At 49.7% G+C, this 10,833-nt stretch overlaps 1 protein-coding gene across 1 annotated transcript in view; it reads right to left on the bottom strand.

Moving 5' to 3' along the window:
- The window catches only part of POGZ (pogo transposable element with ZNF domain), an 87,562-nt gene that overhangs the window by 26,995 nt on the left and 49,734 nt on the right, over nt 1–10,833 (bottom strand). Inside the window, exons 7-9 of the mRNA XM_015416038.1 lie at nt 7,659–7,853; nt 6,184–6,293; nt 2,150–2,484 (exon numbers count right to left, since the gene is read on the bottom strand). Coding sequence (XP_015271524.1) covers nt 2,150–2,484; nt 6,184–6,293; nt 7,659–7,853 — 640 coding nt within the window. The remainder of the gene's footprint in view (nt 1–2,149; nt 2,485–6,183; nt 6,294–7,658; nt 7,854–10,833) is intronic.

Here is a 10,833-nt window from a genome sequence, read left to right as displayed (position 1 = left end):
GTGGGCACTCAATGAAATTGCTGAGCAGTCGGGTTAGAACGGATAAAAGGAAGTACTTCTTCACCCAAAGAGTGATTGACACATGGAATTCACTGCCACAGGGGGAGGCGGTGGCTTCAAGCATGGACAGCTTCAAGAGGGAATTAGATAAGCATATGGAGCAGAAGTCCATCAGTGGCTATTAGCCACAAGGTATAGATAGGAACTCTCAGGCTGGGGAAAGTGATGATCTGTTTTCTTGGTGCTTGGGGGGAGGAGGCAACAGTGGGAGGGCTTCTAGTGTCATGGCCCCACTGCTGGACCTCCTGATGGCACCTGGTATTCTTGGCCACTGTGTGACACAGAGTGTTGGACTGGATGGGCCATGGGCCCGATCCAACACTGGCTTCTCTTATGTTCCTTCAGCATCTGAAATCGCTCCACTCTCCAAGATAGGAGGACAGATGGACTTACATTCTAGCTGTATCTGAAGAAGTGAGCAGTGACTCACGATAGCGTCTCCCCTGACATGAATTTTGTTAGTCTTTAAGGTGCTCCTGGACTCTCACCCAGTATCATAATGCCCCTGTATAAATTGATGGTGAGACCTTATTTGGAGCACTGTGTACAGTTCTGGTCACCACACCTCAAAAACGATATTATAGCACTGGAAAAAGTGCAGAAAAGGGCAAGTAGAATGATAAAAGGGTTGGAACACTTTCCCTATGAAGAAAGGTTAAAGCACTTGGGGCTCTTTAACTTGGAGAAATGACGGCGGAGGGGTGACATGATCGAGGTTTAAAGATTGTGCATGGGATAGAGCAGGTCGAGAAAGTGGTACTTTTCTCCCTTTCTCACAGTACAAGAACTTGTGGGCACTCAATGAAATTGCTGAGCGGTCGGGTTAGAACGGATAAAAAGAAGTACTTCTTCACCCAAAGTGTGATTAACACATGGAATTCACTGCCACAGGAGGTGGCGGTTGCTACAAGCATGGACGGCTTCAAGAGGGAACTGAATAAACATATGGAGCAGAGATCCATCAGTGGCTATTAGCCACAAGGTATAGATAGGAACTCTCAGTCTGGGGCAAATTATACACAAAGAATTGTTGTCATCTTCATTTCCTCCTAATTATAGTTCTAATAAGGAAAAGGCCATTCAGCATTTATTAAAAAAATGCCAATCCTAATATTACAGATATAGTGGCCAAGTTTCTTGCCAAAGCGGCCAAAGTTAGATCTATGCTCCTAAAGGAATGATTCATATCGTTTACTGTGCTTTTACGTAACCACGCTGTGTTATTCTATTTCTATGTATCCTACTGTTATGCCATTAAAGGTATTTGACTTTGTAGAACATCTCACCCCTGGTCCCATTGAGAGGGATCAAAATGGAATCTCAGTTGGTCTGCAGAAAAGGGGAGGGGCTACATCTCTGTAGGAGAGCACTTGCTTTGCATACAGCCAAAAATAAAATCCCGGGCATCTCCAGCTCAAAGCTCTCAAGTAGCAGTTGTCAGGAAAGACCATTATTTGCCTGAATTTCTGGTGAGCTACTGCCAGTCAGACAGAGCAGACAATTCTGAGCTAGAAGAACTGATGGTATGATTCATCAGTTCTAGTTCCAGGAGATCTCCAGGCCCCACCAGGAGGCTGGCAACCAATGCTACCTCTAAGCTGTGGAGTCTTGTGAGAGCAAAAAATCCACTTTGTGAGCTACTGGCCTTAAAGTTGTGAGCAAGCGATTTGGCTACAGCATAAATTAATTTGCTCTGGAGCCCCATCCTTCCTGAGCTGAGACAAAAATCTGTGAGCCGGAGGCTAAAAAACCGTGAGCAGGCTCACACTAACTCAGCTTAGAGGGAACACTGCTGGCAACTCTATTCATATACTATACATTCGGACTGACTGACACCTTGTCTGGTAAAACAAATGTCACTCCTTCCAAAGTTCTGGCCCCGGTCTGACACAGATGCTGGACTGGATGGGCCACTGGCCTGATCAAACATGGCTTCTCTCATGTTCTTACGTTCAAAGGAGAAAATAACTCACGGGATTTGTTTTCCCAGTGCTCTGCAAAACAGCAAGCAACAATTTCCCCAACACGAAAAGCTCTCGAAGTCAAGGGGGGCTTCAGAGAATGGGCTCTCCCCCCCCCCGGTCATTACCGTATGTTATTCTTGAGTCTCTTGGTGCAGTGCGGACACCGGAAGGACGTCGGCACCTTGGGGAAGTTCAGCAGCTGGTTGACTTTGCCGCCGTCCCTGCCGTAGTAGAAGTCGTCCACCAGCATGATCAGCTTGCTCTGGGCGGCGTCGCCCGTGCCGTCGCTTGGCTCGGAGACCCTGGCCGGCGGCGAGAGCGCGGGGATCGGGGTGGAGGAAGGGGGCGAGGCGACGGCGGCGTTCTTCTCCGGGGAGGAGGGCTTGGGGGACTGGATATTTGGTTCAGGCTCGGAGGGCTTCCCTTTCTTGAGGAATTCCACCATTTCGGGGCAGCAATACTGGAGGAAACAAGGAGAAGGTTCAGGGGTTTTGCGCCACCAAGAGACCAGAACGGACTCAGAGCAGTTCTGCACACTACTGCTCTCCTCCACATACTCCGGTTCTTCTTCTTCTTCTATTATTATTATTATTACCCACTTTCCCGAAGACCGGCTCAGAGCGGGTAGCATCAGTTTATAAATATAGTTTCTTCGGGAAAGTGGGCTATATATATATATCAAATAATTCAATTTTTAATTATATATTATTTAATTATATATAATTAAAAATTGAATTATTTGATATATATATATAGCCCACTTTCCCGAAGACCGGCTCAGAGCGGGGAGCATCAGTTTATAAATATAGTTAAAATGTCCAAATATCATATAATTCAATCATCAATATAATATATTGAAATACCTACAGAACACTATAATCAGTTATATAAAATCAAGATGGCATCAACTCAATATGAAGGGGAAATAGTCAACCTCTGGAAAAAGGGGAATGGCGGGGGCATGGGGGGGGGCAATCCGTTAGGTCTTATTGACTGGGAACCCCACACACTCAACCATAGGCCTGGCGGAACAACTCAAGTTTTGCAGGCCCTCCGGAATTGAACTAATTCCTGCACGGCCCTGATCTCTCCCGGAAGAGGGTTCCACCGTGGCCCTGGTCGGGGACAGACGGACGCTCTTTGGGCCGGGCAGTTGTTAGTTTATCTTTACGCTGAAAGTGCGGAGGTTGTAGGCCTTGCAAATGTGAAAGGGATGAAGATGAAGGCAGGGATTAGTAAAATTGCGCAAGTTTTTTTTTTTTGGGGGGGGGGAGAAGGCATTTCAGGGTATCCCTCCCCAAATAACAATCTATTACAGTGATGGCGAACCTTTTAGAGACCGAGTGCCCAAACTGCAACCCAAAACCCACTTATTTATCGCAAAGTGCCAACACAGCAATTTAACCTGAATACTGAGGTTTTACTTTAGAAAAAACAACTCATACATTAACTTAAGATGATCCAAACAAAGTAAGGAAAGCAATCTCAAATGCTTTCATTTCCTTAAAATTATTTGGCAGAGAATTCGACACTTTAATGATGGTCGGGGCCTGGCTGGGGCGATGGCATGCGTGCCCACAGAGAGGGCTCTGAGTGCCACCTCCGGCACCCATGCCATAGGTTCGCCACCACTGATCTATTATCTCCCTCTTGGTCTCCCACTTTCAAACACTGCCCTCCTGCCGGCCAGTAACAATTATGTGATGGATCCATCCGGCTTTTCTGCTGCTGCAAAAGAAAGGTGTGTGCGGGGGTCCCTTCTGATCACTGGCATGATCACATGATTGTGATTGGGGGTGGGGTGGGGCGCTGTGGCTGAGTGGCAGAGCCTCTCTGCTTTGCAGGCAAAAGGTCTCCGTCCCTGGCATCTCCAGCTGCAAGGACAAAGGCGGGGGGGGGGGGGGGGGGGGGGTATGGAAAAGACCTCAGGCCACTGCCGGTCTGAGCAGACAATACTGACACTGATGGCCTGATTCAGTATAAGCTCTATATAGCCGGGGTCTGACATACCTACAGGACCGCATTTCCCCATATATACCCTAGACAGCACTACGGTCTGGGTCTCAAAATCGGTTGACCCTCCCTGGCCTGAGGGAGGCCAGGCTAGTTACTACCACCTTTTCAGTGGCGGCCCCTACCTGGTGGAACGAGCTCCCAGAGGAGACCAGGGCCCTGCGGGATCTCTCACAGTTCCGCGGGGCCTGCAAGACGGAGCTCTTCCGCCAGGCATTTAATTGGGGGCCGCCGCTGTCGTAGAGCCCTGGCTGGCGGTTTTGACATCGAGACGATGCCACAAGAAATTATGAGGAGAAGAACATCTCTGAGAAGCGGAAATTCATTTTGAAAACGAGCCGTCTAAGTGAATCTTTTCACTGCCGCCGGCACTTTGGAGGAGGAGGAGGAGATTGGGTTTATACCCCGCCCTTCACTCGGAGTCTCAGAGCGGCTCACAAACTCCCTTCCCTTCCCCACAACAGACACCGTGTGAGGTGGGTGGGGCTGAGAGAACTCTGACACAAACTGCTCTTTTTCAAGGACAGCTCTGAGAGAACTACGGCTTGCCCAAGGTCATCCAGCCAGGTGCAAGTGGAGGAGTGGGGAATCAAACCCAGTTCTCCCAGATTAGAGTCCGCACCCTTAACCACTACACCAAACTGGCTTTGTGTTTGTATTTGTTTTATCTGTTGTGTTTTAAATAACTGTATGGTTTTAACTGTATTTATGCTTGTATGGAAGCCACCCTGAGCCTGCTTCGCGGGGAGGGAGGGGTATAAATCTGATAAATAAATAAATATAAGGCCACTTCATGTGTCGGGGACTAAAGCCACGTGAGAGAGGAGCGAAAGTAAGGGAGGGGATGACATGGGATTCCATGAAAAAGCTAGCTGGATCCAACCCCACAGGTGTGATCCCACGGATCTGTTCCTCTAACGGTGACTGCTTCTCCCTCTCCCAAAAAGACTGGGACTCGAGGGCATCCGATGATGCTGACGGGCAGTAGGTTCAGGATGGACAAAAGGAAATACCACTTTACACAGAGAGTGGCTAAAATGTGGAATTCGCTGTCACGAGATGTCGTGATGGCCACAGGAATAAGCGGCTTTAAAAGGGGATTCGTTAGATTCAAGGAGGGTAAGTCTATCGACAGCTGCTAGCCGTGGTGGCTGAGGGGAACCTCCACATTCACAGGCGGTCAACTTCCAAACCCCAGTGCAAGCAGGCAACATCGGGGGAAGGCCTTGGCCTCTATGCCCTGTGAGGTAGGATGCTGGACGAGATGGACCTCTGGTCTGATCCAGCAGGGCTCTTCTTATGTTCTTAACCTCCACATTCACAGGCGGTCAACTTCCAAACCCCAGTGCAAGCAGGCAACATCGGGGGAAGGCCTTGGCCTCTATGCCCTGTGAGGTAGGATGCTGGACGAGATGGACCTCTGGTCTGATCCAGCAGGGCTCTTGTTACATTCTTCTAAACGGAAGTTTGGTTGTCATCGCTAACAGCTCCTGACAGGCCTCTTTTCCTCTGGAAAACTGTTTCCATAACACCCGTTTTTAGATGAACAGAGCACGAAAGCGTCTGAGCTCCGCCTGGGATCCCAGTTATGTGGGAGAAAGGGAGGCTTTTAATTGTTTTAAACGAACACCCAGTGGCAGTCAGTTCCACATGCTAAGCCGTTCACTGTGTGAAACAGGACTTCCTCTTGTAAGACTCAGGTAGGTTTGCCATCCCCCCGATGGGAGCAGGGGTCTTCCCGCTTTGGGGGCCCTCAATCTGCTGCCGGTCCCCAAAGAACCCCAGCATGCCGGGCACGTCGTGTGGGGGACGCTCTAGCATTTGGGTAAAAACTCTATGGTGACCATAGTTTTTTTTACCCAAATGCTAGAGCGTCCCCTGCACAACATGCCCGGTGTGTGCCAGAAGACCTCGGGAGCTGGGCTGAAAACCCCCCCCCCCCCCACCAGGACGCAGGTAAGACCGGGCAACCCGAGTCTCAGGCCTACCTCCCCTCAACTCTGCTGGGCGAGGAGCGTGCCCCCACATCCGCACCCATATCCTTGTATTCTGGCAATATTCATCCGAGGCACCTTCCCACTCTGCGGTCAGCCAAGCAAAATCTCTGAAGTCCTGCTCTCCCGGGAGGAGCGGGGGGGCTACTTACGCACATATGGCCTCTTAAAGCTTCAGTGACTCTAAACTGGGCGTTGCACCTCGGACAGACTTTCTTGCCGCTGTCCTGCAAATCGAAGGCGGGGATTGGAGAAGAACTGACTGTAACGAGGGAAAGGAGAAAAAAGAGGAGAGATCAAGGCTGGAACCCGGACAGACACCCTGTGAGGTAGGTGGGGCTGAGAGAGCTCTAAGAGAGAAACTGCCCCCTTTTCAAGGACAGCTCTTATCAGAGCTACGGCTTGCCCAAGGTCATACAGCCAGGTGCAAGTGGAGGAGTGGGGAATCAAACCTGGCTCTCCCAGATTAGAGTCCGCGCACGTAACCACCACACCAAACTGGCTCTCAAGTGACGTAGAAGAAGAAGAGAAGAGATGGGATTCATACTCTGCCCTTCACTACCCAAAGGAGTCTCAGAGCAGCTTGCAAACTCCTTTCCCTTCCCCTCCCCACAACAGACACCCTGTGAGGTAAAAGAAGAAGAAGAAGAGCTTGGATTTATACCCTGCCCTTCACTACCCAGAGGAGTCTCAGAGCGGCTCACAAACTCCTTTCCCTTCCCCTCCCCACAACAGACACCCTGTGAGGTAAAAGAAGAAGAAGAAGAGCTTGGATTTATACCCCGCCCTTCACTACCCAAAGGTGCCTCAGAGCGGCTCACAAACTCCTTTCCCTTCCCCTCCCCACAACAGACACCCTGTGAGGTAAAAGAAGAAGAGCTTGGATTTATACCCCGCCCTTCACTACCCAAAGGAGTCTCAGAGCAGCTTACAAACTCCTTTCCCTTCCCCTCCCCACAACAGGCACCCTGTGAGCAGTGTTCCCTCTACGCTGAGCCAGCTCACAGTTTTTAAGCCTCCAGCTCACACATTTTTGTCTTAGCTCAGGAAGGAGGGCTCGAGAGCAAACTAACGGATGCAGCAGCCAAATTTAGCCAAAGCTTAAAGGAATTGCGTTACATCCCCGCAGGGCCCTGATGTTCTTTGGCGGAGAGTTCCACCAGGTCAGGGAACAGGGCCTTTTTGGTTGAAAAAAGAAAAAAAAATGATTATGGAACGTTTTATTTTAACATGATGGATAAAATATTTTAAGGCAAGGTGTTCAAATATTTTCCAAATAATTTCTAATATATATATATATTCTGTTTGTAATAATTGTTTGGATACGCTATATTTTTAATATGCTAGTTGTGATAATTTCATGCCAAGTAAAAATGTCCATAGTCATATTTTATGTTCCTAAAGTAACAGAATGACTTTCAATCTAGAAAAGACAAAAGAAATGCTAATGTAGCATTTTTTCAATTTTTCCGAAAATTTCCGTTTCCCCCCGGAAAAAACTGGGAAAAAACCCGTTTTTTTTTCCGAGCTTCAAAATTTCCGGAAATTTTACATCTCTATTGAGGACAGCCCGATATCTCTCAGGAGGCTATCTGGGACAGTCCCTCGGGGCCCCGGCAGACCTTACCTTTTAGGGATGAGGATTCGGAGACGCCCACTTTCTGGGAGCCGTGGGCGGGGCTGTTGTTGGAGACGACGATGGGTCCTGAGCTTTGGCCTAGCGAAGGGACGGTGTTCAGCGTGTTCACCAGCTTCGCCACCTCGTTGTTGTTCTCCCCCGTCACGCCGGGCCGTTTCACCGTCACGAAGCTGGCGATGCTCACTGTCGAAAGGGAAGACATTTTTTCCCCCATTCTCAAGAGGAGAAGGAGGAGATTGGATCTATACCCCGCCCTCCACTACCCGACGGAGTCTCAGAGTGGATTACAAACTCCTTTCCCTTCCCTTCCCCACAACAGACACCCTGTGAGGTAGGTGCAGCTGAGAGAGCTCTGGCAGAAACTGCTCTTTTTCAAGAACAGCTGTGCCAGAACTGTGGCTTGCCCAAGGTCATCCAACAGGTGCAAGTGGAGGAGTGGGGAATCAAACCCGGTTCTCCCAGATTAGAGTCCGCACACTTAACCACTACACCAAACTGGTGACGATGCCGAAGGAGACATTTTGGCAGGCCGAACGGCCCGTTCGTGCCGCAAGATTACACCGGGGCGCTCCTCGGAGAAACGGGGAAGCAGTTACTTCTCGCTCGACCTCTTTGGAAATGCAACACTGAGCTATGAGGTGCCCTGCACTTGAGTTTTAAAAAATTGGGGGGGTGGGGGGGTGGCAGGGTACATTCCTTTCCTCTGATTTGAGGACAGCTGAAATGGCCGGCGGGATAAAAACAGCTTTCCCTTAATCCCACGGAAAGTTACACAGTGGAAGCCTCAGCCTGATCCCTCTTAGAAACCTCAGCCACGTCCCTCTGGGAAACCGGAATTTAACAATGGAGGCATCGTCGGTCACCCTCCCCTCACCCGAAAACTAGGGCCATCGATGGATTAAACGACATCTGCCTCATTTATCGCTTGTGCCTGAACCCATTCAGTTGAACGCCTTGGGATATAACTAAAATTGGAATGCAAGGGAACTTTCTGAGAGATGGGTGAGCGAGGAAGAACATGTGCAGTTTCAAGAAGGAGAAGGAGGAGGAGGAGGAGAAGAGAAGAAGAAGAACAAGAGGAGATTGGATCTAAACCCGCCCTTCACTCGGAGTCTCAGAGCGGCTTACAAACTCCTTTCCCTTCCCCTCCCCTGGGAGGCAGGTGGGGCTGAGAGAGCTCTTGACAGAAACGGCTCTTTTTCAAGGACAGCTCTTCTCAGAACTACGGCTTGCCCAGGGTCATCCAGCCAGGTGCAAGTGGAGGAGTGGGGAATCGAACCCGGTTCTCCCAGATTAGAGTCCGCGCACTTCACCACGACACCAAAGGAGTTGCCAGGCTTAGGACTCAATCTGTTCTACGAACGACGGGGCCCCTGCCCACCCAAAGGTGCCCCTTGAATCAGGGGAAAGCCCCGCTGTTATTGGAAGGCATCTGAAGGACTAATCCCTTGTTAGGAGAGGGGAAAAAAACCCCTCTTGGTGTGATTTTTCTTATTCGCTCCCTGCTACTCTGACACACAAGAAACAGCTTCTTTTTTAAAGAAAAATATCCATTTGTTATTAATTCGCAGGCTTGCAGACTTACCCCCCACGAATCTATCTAATCCCCCTTTTAAACTGTTTATTCCTGTGGCCATCGCTACATCCTCTGGCAGCGAATTATACATGTTCATCACTCTCTGTGTAAAGCGGCATTTCCTTTTGTCTGTCCTGAACCTACTGCCCATCGGTGTCGTTGGATGCCCTCCCGTTCCAGTCTTTAAAAAGTAAAGGTAAAGGTTCCCTTGCTCGAAAGCCAGTCGAGTCCGACTCTAGGGTTGCGGTGCTCATCTCCGTTTCCAAGCCGAAGAGCCAGCGCTGTCCGGAGAAGTTTCCGTGGTCATGTGGCCGGCATGACTAAACACCAAGGTGCACAGAACGCTGTTCCCTTCCCACCGAAGTGGTCCCTATTTATCTACTTGCAATTTCTTGCTTTCGAACTGCTAGGTTGGCAGGACTTTAGGGAGTCTTTAGGGAGAAGGAGAAAATCTCTCCATCAACTCTCTCCATCCCGTGCACAATTGTATAAACCTCTCTCGTGTCCCCCTCCGAGTCGTCTCTTTTCTAAACGGAAAAGTCCCCGACTCTCCAGCCTTTCCTCAGAGGGAAGGTGCTCCGACCCCCCTCATCGCCTTGGTCGCCTTCCGCTGTGCTCTTTCCAGCCCTCCTATGTCCTTTTTGAGATACGGTGACCAGAACTGTACACAGTATTTCAAATAAAACTGTCTTCCACCACGAACGGATCCAGGAGGGCCTTCCTCTGGATTCTTTCTCGAAAACGTATTTTTAAAGGTCTTCAAAAGTAAAAATATTTCCCCAAGACAAAGCGGTCCAACCCCCTGAAATGGCCTGCTAACATTTCAGACCAATTCCTTATTTTGGGGGCTTGGGGAGGGGCCATGCCTCAGTGGCAGAATATCCGCTTGGGATGCGGAAGGTCCCGGTGTAAATTTCTAGTATCTCTCGCGAACAGAATCAGGTAGCAGGTGATGTGAAAAGACCTCTCATCTAAGACCCTGGAAAGCCACTGTCAGTCTGAGAAGACAATCTTGACCTCAACGTGAGGAGGAGGAGGAGAAGAAGAAGAAGAAGAAGAGAAGAGGAGAAGGAGGAGGAGGAGGAGGAGGAGAAGAAGAAGAGGAGAAGAGAGGAGGAGGAGGAGGAGAAGAAGAAGAAGAAGAAGAGAAGAGGAGAAGAAGGAGGAGGAGGAGGAGAAGAAGAAGAAGAGGAGAAGAGGAGAGGAGGAGGAGGAGGAGAAGAAGAAGAGAAGAGGAGAAGAAGGAGGAGGAGGAGGAGAAGAAGAAGAGGAGGAGGAGAAGAGGAGAAGAGGAGAGGAGGAGGAGGAGGAGAAGAAGAAGAGAAGAGGAGAAGAAGAAGGAGGAGGAGGAGGAGGAGAAGAAGAAGAGGAGAAGAGGAGAGGAGGAGGAGGAGGAGAAGAAGAAGAGGAGAAGAGGAGGAGGAGGAGGAGGAGGAGAAGAAGAAGAGGAGAAGAGGAGAGGAGGAGGAGGAGGAGAAGAAGAAGAGAAGAGGAGAAGAAGAAGGAGGAGGAGGAGGAGAAGAAGAAGAGGAGAAGAGGAGAGGAGGAGGAGGAGGAGAAGAAGAAGAGGAGAAGAGGAGGAGGAGG

The sequence above is a fragment of the Gekko japonicus genome, unplaced genomic scaffold, assembly GCF_001447785.1.
Source record: "Gekko japonicus isolate JY-2015 unplaced genomic scaffold, Gekko_japonicus_V1.1 scaffold226, whole genome shotgun sequence".
Classification (NCBI taxonomy): domain Eukaryota; kingdom Metazoa; phylum Chordata; class Lepidosauria; order Squamata; family Gekkonidae; genus Gekko; species Gekko japonicus.
Note: the sequence above shows the minus strand (reverse complement) of the source record. Positions and strands in the feature narration are given on the sequence as shown.